Source organism: Dufourea novaeangliae, unplaced genomic scaffold, assembly GCF_001272555.1.
Source record: "Dufourea novaeangliae isolate 0120121106 unplaced genomic scaffold, ASM127255v1 scaffold8, whole genome shotgun sequence".
NCBI lineage: Eukaryota > Metazoa > Arthropoda > Insecta > Hymenoptera > Halictidae > Dufourea > Dufourea novaeangliae.
The window spans coordinates 4,141,914-4,159,146 of NW_015373923.1; the positions used below are offsets into that span (position 1 = coordinate 4,141,914).

The 17,233-nt window shown below is 46.9% G+C and overlaps 2 protein-coding genes across 2 annotated transcripts; both read right to left on the minus strand.

Annotated features, from left to right (window-relative positions):
* Nucleotides 1-1,092: 1,092 nt before the first annotated feature.
* On the minus strand, nt 1,093-4,351 carry LOC107194585 (glucose dehydrogenase [FAD, quinone]-like). The gene is made up of 9 exons (XM_015584226.1): nt 4,340-4,351; nt 3,560-3,776; nt 3,352-3,480; nt 3,074-3,273; nt 2,887-2,981; nt 2,544-2,808; nt 1,999-2,467; nt 1,548-1,918; nt 1,093-1,426 (listed from the first exon to the last, which is right to left on the minus strand). The coding sequence occupies exons 1-9, from the start codon at nt 4,349-4,351 to the stop codon at nt 1,337-1,339; spliced, it is 1,848 nt and encodes a 615-aa protein (XP_015439712.1). The 3' UTR covers nt 1,093-1,336.
* A 935-nt stretch (nt 4,352-5,286) lies between these two features.
* LOC107194808 (glucose dehydrogenase [FAD, quinone]-like) lies at nt 5,287-14,782 on the minus strand. The gene is made up of 9 exons (XM_015584511.1): nt 14,575-14,782; nt 7,935-8,067; nt 7,549-7,741; nt 6,961-7,320; nt 6,508-6,655; nt 6,100-6,417; nt 5,637-6,007; nt 5,460-5,554; nt 5,287-5,368 (listed from the first exon to the last, which is right to left on the minus strand). The coding sequence occupies exons 1-9, from the start codon at nt 14,780-14,782 to the stop codon at nt 5,287-5,289; spliced, it is 1,908 nt and encodes a 635-aa protein (XP_015439997.1).
* Between the last annotated feature and the right edge of the window lie 2,451 nt (nt 14,783-17,233).

Below are 17,233 nucleotides of genomic sequence, written 5' to 3' on the forward strand. Positions count from 1 at the left end.
TTCCCAAGCGTATACGCGTGTAAACATGCAAACGGGTGAACGTGTAAGCGTGTAAGCGTGTGCGTCCGCATCTCCAAGGTGGTCAAGTGCACCTCTGCATGCTTTTCTAGCTGCCATCGCTCTCGCGGTTCCGGAGACCGCTTCGTTCCACAGTCCTGGCCTCTACTGTCGGCCGTTTCTTTATTTCCTTTTCGCCTTAATAATCCTACCAGACAATACCCCGCGAGAGGGCATTCTTCAATCGCGGATGTATCCAACGGAATCGTTATTAATTTTAATTAATCCTCGAAAAGGGTGAACGAAATTAGTTTCTTTGGTGGATCGCCAGGACTATCTATCTTCCAAATCCGCCGCGCCCATCGACCGAGCCCTTGGTGTCTCCTTCGTCTCCGGGCAAATATGTATTCGTTTTCAAACGCAAGAGTTAGGAGTTCGAGATTCCCCGGGAAATCTCTCGGGGAGAAGGGCTTAAAGTCTTCGAGTTTCAGTGTTTGACGAAGAGTACGCCGTCGTTCGTCGTCGTTCGTCGTCACCGAAGCAGCAGAAGTCTCGCTGTATGTATGTATAACCGAATAGGTTGCCACTGTTTACAGAATAACTTAAGACACTCGGACGTACTGGTAATGATCCCGCTTAGAATGTTCGACCTTACTTTGAAACTGACTCGACTTACGTTAGATTATCTGCAGTTTCGACAAGTATTACGCACCGGCACGATCGATTCAGTGATTCAGCCTCTGCAAAGCTTCGCGGTCCGTGCGAGACGAATCTCGGAATTTAAAATAAACTCAATCTACAGTGCGGAATACTTCGTCACGAAGGATCAAAGGGATTACACCGGGACCCGGTGTACACCGCCTACGTGTTTGTAACGAGGTTCTCCGTTCAACTTTGGAACGTGATAGCTAAGGCACAGTCTCAGATTTCTCTATGCAAACCGCAAATAACTTATTAATACGGTCTCCTAAATTGAAAACAGTACGTCTTTCCCTACGAATTTTCTTTTCAAGGACTGACCCAAGCAAATAAGACGAAACATAAGGGCCAATTTTTAAATATTCACACATGTTTTTATTTTTCTATTTACGCTTTGAACAAGATTCATCTGTAAACACTTGCACAAGTGTTAGTAAGCATAAAATCAAAGATAAAGTACAGATAATTATTATTATATAGGCGGATATAACTTTATGCAGTCGTTTAAATGTGCGGCCGCGCGTTCGTGTTCGCGCTTGGCAGAGCGTCAAGCATTTGCGTCCACGAGTGTCAATAAAAATCGACTCTTTATTTCAAATATTTCGCGCGCCACGTATCAGAGATGCGGAACCCAAGCATCTCACGCTTTGAATCCCCAGTCTTCCTTGATAAACTCAGCTGCCCTTTCTCCGATCATGTTTATGGCTGCGACTGGATTACCCGATACCACCTGTTATTCAGAGAATCGTAACGAACATTAAATCTGTTCCGTTTCATAGAGTTTCAGAAGCACGCGTGTATGCGTATACATATTTACGTACAAATGTATCTAGAACGTGGTATTATCTTACCCGTGGCATGATGGAGGCGTCGGCCACCCTCAGTCCTTCCATTCCGTGCACCTTCAATCGTGGGTCGACTACTGCCATAGGATCGGAAGCTTGGCCCATTTTACAAGTACCGGCCTGATGGTTTTCCGGTCTTGTGTCGTAACGAATGATGCACTTCCAATAATCATCGCTGCCTTCTTCGAAGTCACTACATTGTTTTATATCGATCTTAACCATTTCTATGCCGAGCTTCTTCATGGTATTGGAATTTGTCATGTTAAGTATAACGCGAACTCCTTCCATTACGACGCTAACATCGTGCTCGGTAGCCAGGTCGTTGCTCCAGATAAACGGTGCACTCTGCGGATTATTGTCCCTGAGCGTAATACGTCCTGCGAACAGCGATTTAAACAGAACCCTTCGAGCATGACCAGTGGTCGAAATGTTTCTAGGTGTTACACCGTGAACTCACCTCTGCTAGACGGGTGTAGATTGACGGCCGAGAATCTGATTCTTATTTTGGCACCGCCGCTGCCCAAGTCGCCGACCTGTGAACTGCTGTTGCATACGGCCTGATAGCCGGCATGGAATATTTGGATATCCGGATCGTCGGGAGTCGTATATTTGGATGCTACGATTCCTGTTACTTGAGCCAAGCCTGAGCCCGACATTGGCCCGGTTTGAGTCGCCAGATACTGGTCCACGCTATCTGTATTCAGTTCGTTGAAGTTAGGACTGTCCAAGGTGAAGTCCAGCGCATACGACTGATGGTTGTGGCAGTTCTCGCCGACGCCCGGCAGATGATGAACGACAGGGACTTTGACGGATTTCAGGTGTTCTTTCGGCCCGACTCCAGACAGGAGCAACAGCTGAGGCGAGTTTATCGTGCCCCCGGAAACGATCACTTCGTGTTTTGCTTTAACGATGTGTTTCTTTCCATTCTGCGCGTAAACATAATAAAACCATAATGTAAACCGCGCAGCGGAACCCGACGGCTGGATATATCGCGGCACTTACCATTATTATTTCCACGCCGGTCACCTTTTTCTTACGGAACAGAATTTTTGAAGCCAACGTGTTCGTCGCTACCGCAAGGTTCTTGCGATGTCTGAATGGCCTTATGAACGATGCGACGCTGGTCAGTCTCACGCCATCCTTGCTGATGGCCTGAGCGACCGTAAACCCAGTGATCTGATCACCGGTCATATCTTCGGTAGTGCCATACCCACATTCATCCGCTGCCTCCATAATACTTTTAGTGAACGGAGGTTGCCATGGGAATCTGTTGGACAAATCATTTCCATAGACTCGTAGTTTTTTCGAGGAAGGAGAAAACCATCGCGTTCAAATTTTCACGAACCTTTCGACCGTCATCAGCCCTCCAGTGCCGTGATACTTGGCGCTAACTCGACCGATTTCTCTGTTATCCTCCGATTTCTTGAAATACGGGATTACCTAAAAAGTACGGTCACGCATGAACATTTTAACAGGAGGCTCCACACTTTACGCCGATCGGACTATAGGTACCAATTACATAAATGTTATACCTCATCCCACGACCAACCCGTGCTTCCCTCTTCAACCCAACGTTCGTAATCTTTCCGGTGTCCTCGATGGTAAGCCATACCATGGTGAAGCGTATTTCCACCGAGATTCTTACCACGTGGCCAAGAACAATGGCCGTTATTATTCAGACAGGCATACGATTCGTTGGATGTTACATAGTTCCAATTCAACTCGGAACTTCCTGCTCCGCGGAATGGAAGATTGTTACTTTTCTACGGTTTATTTCATGGTCGTTGTGAAAGAAAATCGAATTCGTTACCGAGATAGAGTTGGTAGAAACTAGGCACTTCGGCTCCTGCTGGCTCATCAGGGCCCGCTTCGACTAGGAGAACATTCCATTTCGGGTTTTCGCTCAATCTTGAGGCGACAACCGCACCGGCAGCTCCAGCTGTGTGGCGTAATGGTAAAATGTGCGAATTTAATGGAACGCAACGAAACAACGAAGTCGTGTCGCGTCGAAGACTTACCACCGACGACGATGAAATCGTACGAGGTAGCTGGCTTACTGATCGTCTCGATGCGGCCGCATGGATCTCCGATCTTTGGATTTGTAATCAGGAGGGCATTCAACATCGTCAGGAACAACGAAGCATTGCCCCCGGCGCAAAGATCGGTCAACTGTGGTCCTCCCGCGTAAGGATGGACACACAGTGGCTGTGGCACGGCGGTGTCCAAACCGAAACTCTGAAACGATTACGATTACACACGCTGTTTCGCTTTCCGACTGTACAGCAACGACAAAAACATATTGTTCCGATGAAACTGTCAAGACACATTTTCTGACGTACCATACTGGCGGTGGTTCAAGAAGCCGTCGTGTAACAAGTCCGTACGACGAATTTCTCGACTGACTACCTACTGGTATTGTTGCTACCTTTTATAGTCGAAGGTGCCCGTGGACGACATGCATGGAACCGATAAGCACATCATTTACACTTTGTGCAAACCGCCACTCGCTATCTACCGTTTAGCAGTATTGACAAATTATGCATGTCAGGCAACCGTGGAAACGGTAGCGAACGCATCACAAGGGTGCAAGGTTGACCGATGGCTGAGTGATGGACAGCTACGCACCGATATATTTTGCCGTAAAAATTATTTATTTACAACATTTTGATTTACAATCGCGCACCACGTTAACGACCAGCGCGTTGCCGTCGTTACTTTTCCTCTGTGATGCTCGTTCGTCACCTACGTAACTTATTTATATTTATTAGTTGGCATCCGGAATATGCACGGTATTAAACCTCTTTGGTCATCACGTAGGAAACTATGTTAGATTGCATGTATGTAGTTGATAGAGGCGATGTCAATACGTTATTTAGTGTCCCGGCCAAACATGTCGTAATCCGATTAAGACAATAAGTGTGCAAACGGTATCAACAATTCTTCGCAATGAATTATTCGAATCTATTACACGGCTAACGCCCCACGTATGCGGAATTATACTTCTTGCGAATCGAACATTGCAAACGGACATTAGAGCCTAAATTTAAGGTATTAATAACATAATAATTGAGAATGCCACGAATCGATCGTTTGTTCAAAGTTATAAGCGTTTCACGATTAATTTTTAGTAGATATATCGACAGTATGATTTTGGAATCGTAGAGGCAACGGAATATCTCTGCGTGTAACTAGATTTTTGAACGTTATTAACTCAAATAACTATCGCGTAACGTTAATTCGTGTACATTGTACCGAGAATTTCGGAAATAGACCCGAGGAAGAGAAGGATCGCCCGTTTTTGAAACATCGTTCGTAAATTCTGCTATATTTACATAGGAAATGAAGCGCTAAGCGAAATAATATACATATAAAGTTTCAAGCTTTCGCAAACGTGCTGGATTTCAACGAGGTCTCTAGACAATGTCACTCGTTGTCGTAACGAGCAGTTGGTCGAACTCAACTTCCGCCAGAACATGGTACCATATTTGACTCGGTAGCACGTTAAGGGAAGTAGAAAACCAGGATAGGAAAAATATCGTAATTGTACATGTATTCGACGGTTGAACGCCGTGTGTACAAGAGTTCGTTAAGTTTCTGTTCCACGTGCGTCGATCGGCACTCGATCACTGCGCGGCGATGACTCGTGTCCTTTAAAACTCGCCTCTTTGGTGACTTCGCCGCCATCTTGGCATCGCTTCGAGTGAAACTCGGCTGAATCTTGGACTAGACTCGTCGAGGATCTTGACTACCAGACACTCTGGTCCCAATCGACGTATTTGATCCCCCAAAGCAATAGATCCAGCGAGCTGTCAATCGTAGAACGGGAACTACGAAACATGGCAAATTGCTAGTGACTAGTAATAGCGTTTCCGTGGAGCTGACATTATCCATGGAGGAGTATGGGTATGGTGCCCGTACCATTGCGTTCCACCAGCACCCCAGGCCGACTTGATAAACGCGGCTGCCCTTTCGCCGATCATTATCGCCGGAGCCGCCGTGTTACTGGACGTTACCTTTACCAATAAAATGTACTCGTTAGTTCGATTTAATTAAACAAGCAAAAAGGAAAAAAGAAGAGAAAATAAAATTAATTACTTGTGGCATGATAGACGTGTCGGCAACTCGTAGTCCTCTGATACCGTGAACCCTCAACTCTGGATCAACGACAGCCATGTAATCGCTGGCAGGGCCCATTTTACAGGAACCCGCTTGATGGTTCTCCGGACCAGTGTCCTGTCGTACGGCACAGCTCCAGTAATCATTGCTTAGAAATGGATACTGTGAACAAGCTGGCAGCGGTGTATTACTAAGCGTCATATTGTATTTCGCCATGGCGGTGGTGTTGGCGAATGACAAGGCTATCTGAATTCCCTCTATTAGAATAGCCACGTCCAAAGGATCGCTCAAGTAGTTTCCGTGGATTATGGGCTTCGCAAATGGATCGTTGCTGGCCAAACGAAGGGTTCCTGACAACACAAACACGGGATTCACTCGCGGTGCATCCTTTATAGTCTTCGGTAACGTTTAATTGATATTACGATACTAAGATAGTAGTTACCTCTACTCCGAGGTTGAAGATTCGTCGGTGACATGCTTATGCTGCGACCTTCGCTGCCCATAGTGGCTCCTATCTCGCCATTAGTGCTACACGCCGCTTGATACCCACCGAAGAAGAACTGAAGATCAGGGTGATCGGGAGTGGTGTATATCGAGGGAATAATTCCTGTAATTTGGGACAGACCCGTGGACGCCATCGGTCCTCTCTGAAACGAAATGTACTCCAGAGCCGATGCCCAGTTCAGGTCGACTTCGTTCGGCTCGTTGATGGTCCACGATACCGTGTAGGACACATGATTTTGTACATTCTCGCCAACACCTACGGATAAACGATATAGAAATACGATTGACACGCGACGAAAGTCGGACATTCCGAGGACGCGATGAAGCGCGCGTACTTATCGCTTACCCGGAAGATCTTTGACAACGCTGACGTTCACGGCCTTCAAGTGTTCCTTTGGCCCGATTCCGGAGAGTAACAACAGTTGCGGAGAATTGACAGCTCCACCAGAAACGATTACCTCGCGATTCGCACGAGCGATCCGAAGCTTTCCGTCCTGAAATACGCTCATGGAAATTTTAATCCGCGCTTCGGTCGATCGTATCGCGTTATTAAATATTTCATAGAACGGGAACAATGAAACGTGCACGCGTGAAAATGCATTTAAATATGTTTAAATGAAAGATTTATGCGTGACTGTAGACTGGTAATTAGATACGGTATACCGAAGCAATTAGTCACTGATACGACGTCGACTTCCTGCGGCGGTTACGATACATAGTAACTCCGTGTAGCATTGTTTCAAAGATAACAACACCTACTGTTTACGTCTATTTTAACCTTCTCGAACATTATACTAACTTGATAGTATTGCACGCCGACCGCTTTCATGTTTTCGATAATGATCTTGGTGACGGTGGCGTTGAGCGCAATCTGAAGATTCCGCCTGTAACGAAATGGTCGCAAGAAGGCTGATGCGGCGCTCTGCCTAACCCCGTTTTTGTTCATCATTTGGGCGACCGTGAACCCGGTGGGCCTATCGCCATTAAGGTCCTCCGTGATCGGGTATCCTCTCTCGGCAGCCGCTGCGAGGAGATCCTTGGAAATGTCGGGTCTCCACGGGAACCTCCCGATGTTGAGCAACCCGTCGGTGGAATGATATTTACGACCAACCCGATTGATCTCGGTGTTGTTTTCGGAGCACATGAAATACGGCAATACCTGCGTCACCGGGACAAAAAGAACTGTGTCGTGCAAAATGTTCCAGCGGTTTATTGTCGTGAATCAGACTGAGGGATTGGCAAACCGCTCTCCGTTAATTACACGCAATTCGGTGTTTTCGCAACTGGTGCTCGAGGGTGGTGCGTGAGTGCTCCAGCCATGCAGTCCGATTTCACTACAACTCGATTATGTACGATACACATTGTGTTTCTCTCCGTTTTGCTTTACCTCTTCCCAACTCCATCCCACGTTGCCCATGGCTGCCCAATTGTTGTAATCCTTTGCGTGTCCCCGAGTATACATCATGCCATTGTGCGCCGAGGTTCCGCCTAGATTCTTACCTCGCGGCCAGCTGCACGATCCTCCCATCGCGAGGCACGCGTTCATCTCGTTCACTGTACGGTACTGCCAATCGATCTCGCTGCCTGCACGAACCAGACGGAATTGATTATCGAGCGCGACCCATCGTGTCGTGTCGCCTGGGACGAGAACTTCTCCGTTCATCCACGGAAGAAGCTTTCGCGATACGCAAACTGTCTCTCCTATTTCCATCGAGACAGCGATTCCTTCCTCGAAGGGACGCGTCATATATCATACGCGACAGAATGAAAAACGTACCTAGAAACATTGCCACCATACTCGGAACCTCTGCACCCGGTGGCTCGTCGGGACCAGCTTCGAGCAATAGAACTTTCCATTCTGGTTGGTCACTCAGTCTAGATGCCACCACGGAACCAGCTGTTCCCCCTGTGTCAAATCACAGATAGTATTACAGCATGGTGGTATTAAACATCGGTACTTGACGTGCATCACGTCGGATGCAACGTAAAGGCCGTGAAGAAGTCTGGTACAGATTGCATTGGAATGCGGGCGATTCGACAAGGCCTTGGCCATGGTGTGTCAAGAGGTAAAAGTAGTTTCGCACACCATGCGTACACCACGAGAAACGTGTTTCACCTTACGTTTATACGTGATGCACGGCCACATTCTCTGCGTATTCGCACGCCGATGAAAGTGGAAATCACGCTCGAAATCGTGCTTTCTTCTTCGGAAACGTTCCGCTTCCGCGATACCCTCGTACGCGATACACGATAAGGCTTACCTCTACAATACACCGTTTATGTTTATCAGTTCGTTGTAAACAAAATATATCTCATGGCCATGTTGACGCACGTGTCATCAAAAGCAGCCGAAGGGTATTCCCTAGACACGCGACAACCTCGCTTAATGATTATGCATCCGAAAATTGTTATTCGTCTCGTACAGAAACTGCGTGACGTTATCAAATAGGTACACAGTGTGTGTATAATGTTAGTGATTCATGCAAGAAAGCTAACGTAGCTTTTAAATAATTAACGACCGTGTTATTTTTTCTTTGCGTAACAATCGGTGGTCGTGAAACGAATTGGTAGGAAATATAGGTTATTACATATGCAAACATTGCAAGTATTTCCTGAAAGTCTAGAGGACACTGCGCATTCCTCGGGATCGCATATGAATATTTTCAGATAAAAGAAAGTAGGAATTTGAAGAAAACTGAAGACGTGAAAATACACGTAAATATCTTGTGCCGTATAATATGCAAATGCACGACTTTTATCTTTCTCCGCATCAAAAATATGCAGAGCCTAAACATCCTAGGCTTGTGTCGCCAGCAAGAAATTTACGAGGCCTAACTATATGCCCGTGTTTCATAAGATTAATACGTCAGCTTTATGTTGCCGTGCAATTACATCGCGTTGCTATCACTTCTCTTAAAAGTAAATAATGAGTTGGACGAAATATCGTGAAATTTCGAATTACATACGCTTCGCATTTTCCGGGATTCCTCTTGAAATTCGTGTTAATGTTACTTCAAGCGTGCTATATCGCTTCGCCGTTGTGCTTTATAAACTCACAGTTTTATATAACCAAACAAATTAGTTATTACATATGTACATACATCATTCGGAGTGGCAATATACAAGGTTTCAATCGATCCACCCGAACGTTAAACCTGGTCGTCGCGTACACGTTAAAACGTCGAATCATCGATCAGCAAGGAAACGATTCGCTTGGAATCGGGTGTACTCGCTACGATCCTTCCAGACAAAGCCGGTCGTGACCAGTGAATAGCGAAAGAAACGCAACCGTGTGCGTTCGTCCGGTTATTCAGCGTTGGCGGTGCCAAGACTTTTCACAATTCTTTCCTTTATAACAAAATCGTTCAGCGATGGAAAAAACGACCGTTACAAATCTCGAGTTCGCGTTTCCCATTTTCAGAACGTGACCGAACGGGAAAGTAAATCCGCGTATTGATCTTGCCGTTTGCCACCGTTCACGAATGAATCGATCGATCTCGCCGGACTGTTTTTCTGCTGCCGGACGGGCGTTCTCTGTCATTTTTCGCGAACACGAGCGCAGTGCCGTTACAGCAGCATTAGATCGGGAGAAAACAGTTTGTCTTGGCAAAAAGACGATCCCGACGGTTGCATAATTGGTCGGTGCGGCAACTAACCAAGGTGAGCCATTAAACGCGACCGAACGGCCGAAAAGAACGTGGATCCATTTTCTTCGATTTTCCACGATTTCCCATTAGTTTCATACCCGCCTCGACAACCCTTTCCGGATCGACACGATCCAACCCGGCCCCGAACACCCACTCCGCGTCGAGTTATACCTATTCCCTGGGAAACATATTTCGATACGCGTCCGGCGTATACTCCGTTTCCGTTTCGTCGACGCGAGCACGACGAAACGCGCAGGTTCTCCACAAGCTAACGGAGCCACGTTATTTACGTTGTTCCGCCGGCAGCACCGAGTCTATCCGCGCATAAAGCAGCTCGGCCCGACTCGCTCGTCGCATATTCCGCTCGTCGATTTGTATCTTTACGGCCAGCGCTCTCATTTCTACACTACGGTGTATATTTATCGAGATCCCGTCACCCGACATAAAATTCATCTCTTCCGTCGTTGTCGCGCGCGTTCCATTGTCGGACACGATTGTCCCAACGGCATCGTAGCCACGGTTTCGCGTGCATCGAGAAAATTGTTTGAATTGGGCGGATAAACGTGTCGATAAATGTCCGACGGTATCTAAAATAAGTTATTCGCGATCGTGACAGGGAAGCCTTAATCTTCTTAAGTGGGTGCGTATAGAACGTTCAATTATCGTGGTACGTTACGCGAGTTGTATCAGCCTCGAGTGCCACGCGTTCCGCCCTGCATCTGCCCCAAAAAAGTACACGGTTTTTCAATTAAACATTTCAGGATCGATACTTCATGTCGGAACATTAAGCATTGAGTTAGACGCGGTCGATCAATGGAATTTCAATAAAGCCCGTGGAAAACAAATCGCGCGGAACTATGCTGGAAACGATGAAATTTTGCATTGATTCGCGGGTCGCCGTGCACCGATTGCCCGGCGGGGGAAAGAAAAACGCGAAAAATCGGGTATAATCGGGCAAAGTGTCGCCGGGCAAATAACGTTTTCATCGCGGCGATACGCTGAATATTCGGCGAGATTATGCAAATAGGGGCTCGGCGAACCGTAAACTATTCCGTGGTACGCGCCTCAGCGAATTTCATATTTTATCGTCTTTACCGGCACGCGTACGCTCGCGATACGGACGCCCGCCGCGATTCCGCCGCCTAGGCTTCTTTGGTAACGATCGAACGTTGCGGCGCAGTGGCGTCCGCGAATCCCCAATTACTGGGCCTTTCGGACGAACCCGGTTCCCTTCGATGATTTATGTAACGCGAGTATCGGTCGTTTCCGCGGTAGGCAACTTCCGCCGCTGGTAGATCCGACCGACGAAGCACAGTTCTTTGTGCTTCGTCTTCGAGTTCTCAGCGATACCCATCGGCAAAAAGAAACGATCGAATCGCGTTCGAGACGATTGTTCGCAAGCCCAGACTGTCGCCTCGGTACTTTCCATTGGCCTTAGGCAAAACCTTCCTTTCTCGTACATTTTTACAGCGTCCTTTCCGTTTGCGGTCGACGAGACCAGAAATGTTTTTAAAACCAACCAGCGTCTACGAAAGTTGCGCGGTTTCTTACGATACTTTCGATGCAACCGATCTCGTTCGGTATTCCGTTATTCAATTAATCGGACAATCGGCAATCGTTAGCCACGCACCGTCTGCTTCGAGCACCGTTTAAAGAAGATTAATCGGTTTTCAAGACCTTTGTCGTCGCGATAATCCGATTGTGATCGCGAAAGTTTCGGGGGAACCGATTCCGCCGGTTGTGATCGTCATCGTTGGCTCGTTAGGGACGTTCCTATCGAAATTCCCCGCGTCGTAACGCTATCTGCTGGTGGTTTTTGTCACCTTCGAGAATTTATCTCCCGGCGGCGAAACGCGGGCGTACGTAATAATGCAACGAACCGTAGCGAAGCGAGGCGAGGCGAAGCAAGGCGACGCTGCGCCGGAAGGGTGGCTGGAAGGGTGGTCGTTTGGGCAGGACAGCGATGAACCGCGAACTCGAAATGAAATTAATGACGCAATAATCACGCTAACCCACTGAATGAATAACAGTTCGTATTAATATCGCACCTAAACAGGGAACGATCTCGTTGCGTCGTCGGTCGTATCGCATTTTCGTCGCTGTCTGTGTCGCGATAATCGTCGAATGACGATCGGATTTGCGCTACCGGCTCGAGCGAATTCACGATAATTCCGTTTGACCTCCGTGTACGCGTAAACGCCGTTTACAGGACGTTGCAAATGTTTCTCGTTCCATTCGACGAGACTCGATCGTTATCGTGGTTTCCATTCATCCACAAACATTCGCGGAAGAATAATGCGCGCGCCCATATTCAATCACCGCGCTACGTGTAACGAGCAAATGAATTTATTTAACCGATTCCGTGTACTCATTTCGGAGGGCGTATCGCGCACGCAACAGTTCTCTGCAACCGTCATTCCCGGTATCTCGTGTCGGTTTTTCATTTCTACAAGTTATCCTTGACAATAAATGTTTCCCTACTTCGCCGCGGATCATTAGAATTCAGAAAAACGTGTAACCCGTTAATGTATCGGTAGCCGACCGAGGAATGAAACTCCTAATTGATTAAGTTCATTTCTCGTTATCGCGTTCTGCGTATACCTGTTAGATGTACTTTCCAGTTCGTAATCTGATTACCCGACACATTGACACTAGTATTGAGCAAATATGCTCAGCTGGATTAATTTGTCTTTTCCAGGCGGATATGAAATAAAACGGGTGAAACGTAGATATAGAAATATTTCACCCAACGTACTATATACACCCACGAGCAAACTCGCCTTCCACTAGAGGAAAAAGTGGCGTAAAAGAAAGGCCAAGTATGGAAATAAATGCTAAATCGAATGTTAATTTCACATAAATTTCAATAATTCTCGAGACCACGTGGTAGAAGGCCCCGTCTCCTTACACTGCTTTTTCCCTAGCGGAAGCCGAGTTTGCTCGCGAGGGTACCTACTACGATTGCGCGGTAAGCATTTAACACGATACGTACTCACTTGTTTTAGAGCAGATCGAAGCGGAATCGACAACGTCTCGTCGTGTCGCGTGAGCATATAAAAACCGCCTTAGCGGTTACACCAACAATAAACAGCGAAGGAGAAATCCAGCAGAATTAATTTCGACCGTCAAACCGACGGGACGGTCTAGATAAAGCTGCGAATTTCCACTGCGATTTTACGCGGTGATTTCGTCAATCGTGTCGTAAAATATCCAATTACGAGCTCCTTTTTTCTCAAGGCCTGCCTCCTCCCCCGTTTCCCTCCACCTTAACTTACTGGACGAGCAAAACGAGTTGCATCGTCGTTTGTTTCACTGCTGCCGAGTTAACTCATCGCCGAAGTTTACTAATTCCACCGGTTCTAAAGCCGACAAGACTGTACAGCCTGTTTCTTTCGCTCCTTTCAATTACATTCAGTCGATCGCGTTTAACGCAATTAATACAACGAAATTTCTCGTTCTTCCAATTACCGTTCTCTAATGAATAAGGAATGGTTTCGATCAGACCGAGTACGACATTCGATCGCGTCAATACAATCCACGAATATTTCAGTTCGGGAGAAGATGTTTCCATTAACGATTCCCCCGGGAAAAGGGGGGGGGGCAATATCTAACGAATCATATTTAGCCCCGATTGGACTCTTCTCTTTCCGTGTAACCGGGTAAACCGATACTTTGGCAAATTCATTTATTTCAATTTGTCCTTAAATTCTTCACGCTGAAATCAACGAGGCAACGGATTACCAACGTAAAGCCGATTAATTTGAATGTTTAATTACTTTACCGCAAACGGCTGCATATTGCACGTAGGTTTTGTAGTTGCGTGTACGTATACGTATATTTACACATAGTCGACGAATATCCCTAGAATCGATCCACGGGATATAGTCATTTTCTTAGTCGACAGGCGGAAATTATGTCCACCGATTCGACGATTTGTCGGCTATAATTTTAGCTACGGTTATTAGAACTACATCGATGAAATGTAAATGGCTCGGACGCACGGCGGTGCGTTGAGTCGAGCTCGATTCGCGATTCGGCTTACGCGCTCTATTAGCCAAGTTTTCGAGCAATTCGTAAACTGAATAATCAATCGCGCGGACACGAAACGCTCCAGCGAGTTGCCGGTTAGGTTAGAATGTAGCGCAAAACATTCTTTCGCGTTTTCTCTCGCGGTCGACAGGTATTCGCGGGATGATAAATAACGTCGCGGTGGGAACGACCGATGCTTCGTAAAACATCGGTACCTCGCGTTGTTTCACCCGGCAACGTTATATTAATGCACGCGGATAACGTTCATCCCATTCCAGCTTCTACGACCGAAGATCTTTTTCCATTAAGGTCTATTATTATATTAGCCGCTGTCAACCAATCGACGAGAAAGTGTCGTTAATAATTGAGCTCGCGTACCACCGGCGGCAACGTCGACCGTAAATCATTCAGCGAAAACCATTTGCTTTCGTTACGGTTATTCGGGGGAAACGGATGAAAATTTGCAGCCCCGTTTCGATTGACATTACCGAATATACGCACGCGTTACCGGACATTGACGCACGTTATACGTCCGACTTCTTTCGAAGTATTCAAAGTTACGAGACGATTATCGGGACGACAATTCTTTGATATCAAGTAATCGAGCGTCAAATATTAGTATTGGACGTATTCAACCGGAAAACTGTGGAAACTAGAGACAATCGTGTATCGTTCGTTAATATATTGCTTAGATTGTAGGTAATAGCGACGTGTTACGGAAGGTGACAAGTACTCACCGCCGACGACGATGAAGTCGTAAGTGTACTGCGGCGGATCCACTGGCCTGACCCTCTCGCACAACTGTGATATTTCATCTTTCGCCCGGATGAACGTGTCCAAGAGTGTCATAAAGGTCAGAAACTGCGGACCCGGACAGGAGTAGGCGAGGCTGGGCCCGAGATACGGTTCCGGGCATGCCGGTGCAGCGGAAATGTTGTACGACATTCTGTGACCGATAAAAGAGCAATTATTTTGGGCGTCGCGTCGTTCTCGGAAGCAACGATCGAACGTCGCCGTTTAATTGGCCCGATTTGAATCAAGCTGCCACACGTTACGCGACTCTGGGGATAAAAAGCGAAACCGAACGAACGAACGAACGAACCGTGATGCAGCACAATACGAACGGCGAAAGATTCGTTAATGACTCGTGAATAGACGCGTCGGGAAATCTATTCCTTCGCGGCGGACAAACTGCTCACAGCGAATCGCGTGCATTCGAATATTTGCGTTTCGTTCGGAGTCTAGTTTTTGCTACAAGTTAATGTCCATATCCGGTGCTTGCCAATCCAAGTCAGGGACGTGCTGAAATCGCCTGGATCGCGTGCACGGACTTACGCCGACTTTCTCGCGGAAAAACCTCGCGGCCAGTGTTCCCCGATCTTCGATTCCGAGCTTCGTCGCGTTCCGGACGTCGATTCCAATTTCCGTTCCGGTTTCGTTTCCCCCGTATTGAAGAAACGGCCCACGGCTGACGTTCTCAGTGCCCATTTTTATTTGAAATCACACCGAAATAAATATTCGCATTCATTAGGAAGCCGAGCGAATTAATGCGTGTCTAACTAACCGGCCGTGTTAATTAATTTACCTCTAATTAACGCGGCCGCGTTTCCCGGGCGTGCACGCGCGCGCCGCGGGAATTAATATTTGAAGAAACAAGACGGTAATTAATGACAAAGCGTGCGACGAAACGTCAAGAAAACTGGCTCGACGCGTTAATACCACCCGCACCATCAGGGCGAGTCGAGCGTAAGCTGATTTCCCGCTGGTGACATGACCCCCGTTCATGAATGATCCCCACAAGATGAAGGTCCGTATTAATCGAGCTTTTGGTCACACCGATTTAAGTCTACGAGGAACTGAGAAACCCTGATCACAGCCTTACCTTGCTTCGTAGTCAGTATTCTAATAAATGGCTGCGTGTCGCGGTTTTTAATCCACTCACTGATCATTATCACCCGCGAGAAACCGCGTAAGGTTCGAAGCCCTCTCGCGGGAGCGGTGCTTATCGTTATCGTTGTTTCGCGGATCTGTTATTTTACCGTAGTGAGAAATCAACTCGCACCAGACGCGACATAAAAGCGGTGTAAGACGTAAGGAATTTGAGTTTTTCGCGGTCTCTCGGAAGGTGTTCTAAATTCGTCAAGCTGTCATCCGCGTGGGACTTGGCGAGGGGAAAACGATCGACATTCGAGGGTATAATAAATTAGGCTTTTCCGGTAACTGCGTCGGGGTAAAGAAGCCGAATACGACACAGAAAGGCATTCGTGAAGCCATTGCTGACGGCGACGTATCCATCAGACTTTAATATTTTCTTGTGACATACATCGCGAACTGTTCTACTTCATGAGAAAGACGTTATTTTATTTTATCGTTTCTCTACAACGGTTGGTATTGCGACGGTAGGTTTTCGTGACGTTTTGTCGCAAGCGTTATCGTCGTACATGCGAGTCCGGCGTATGTTTCTAAAATGCAACGATTATTTTATCATTCGACTGCTCTGTGAGAAGCGACGCGCGACGGTAATCACGATTTAGTAATATTTCATTGTTTGCCGTTCTCGAGAGTGCAACGCTGCGCCGCGGGAACCTAGAGTGTATAACTGCGAGGATTTTCTGCCGCGCTTTTTCCGAGGCTCAGATTAACCGACAACAGAAAATGCTGTTCATTTTGCTAGCACGCTCGTTCAATTTGAAATTACGCTTACGAAGAGAAACGCACCGCGGGCAGCAATCGAACATTGCGATAGCTTAACGATTTCTGTCCTATTTTTCTAAACCTGTAATCACTATCGACCGGTCGTTCACCTTACCTGAAAATGTCACCGAATAATCAACGGCTAGAAACTGTTATCCAACGTTCGATCAATAAGCGACTGCCACACTCTCCGTATTGATGTGCACAACGGATAAACACAATAAACGCGTGATAGGGCAGGAGATCGCACGCGAGGTACAGCCTCGTAGCTACGAGCGCGCAAGGTGTAACTGTAAAACCTCTCACCGTAGAACGTCTTTTTATAATTCATCTCCCACCGCGTTCTTCTATTCCCCGTCGTAGTTACGCTATTCTCCTTCCCGCGAAAATCTTCGGAAGTTTTTCGGCGACTCCTTCGATTTGAAAATCCATTGTCTTATCGAAGGTCAGGATCGTTCGATTGTCGTTGATTCGCGCATCGCGTATTTTCCACAGTGTAGTCCCGCGACTCACCACAGGATTCTTCCCGGTTCGTTACGAACAATTCTTAACACGGCCTTCGGTTTTTCTCATTTATTTCTTTCCATCGATCTCTGACAATTTAATAGCATTTGACTAATCACGATGCCTCTGATCGTTCCCTTGTATTCAAAGAGAATCGCTGACCCAACGTGCAAAGGAACGAACATTCGCGAAAAGAAC

What these genes read in the sequence shown, in the direction of transcription:
- LOC107194585 (XM_015584226.1), bottom strand. An exon ending in GGGCTGATGACGGTCGAAAG is followed by an intron (nt 2,809 to 2,886) that starts GTTCGTGAAAAT and finishes TTTGTCCAACAG; the next exon opens with ATTCCCATGGCAACCTCCGT. An exon ending in TCTACACCCGTCTAGCAGAG is followed by an intron (nt 1,919 to 1,998) that starts GTGAGTTCACGG and finishes CGCTGTTCGCAG; the next exon opens with GACGTATTACGCTCAGGGAC.
- LOC107194808 (XM_015584511.1), bottom strand. Translation starts at nt 14,782, where the DNA reads ATGTCGTACAACATTTCCGCTGCACCGGCATGCCCGGAACCGTATCTC. An exon ending in TCTTCAACCTCGGAGTAGAG is followed by an intron (nt 6,008 to 6,099) that starts GTAACTACTATC and finishes TTGTGTTGTCAG; the next exon opens with GAACCCTTCGTTTGGCCAGC. An exon ending in GGTGCTGGTGGAACGCAATG is followed by an intron (nt 5,369 to 5,459) that starts GTACGGGCACCA and finishes CATGTTTCGTAG; the next exon opens with TTCCCGTTCTACGATTGACA.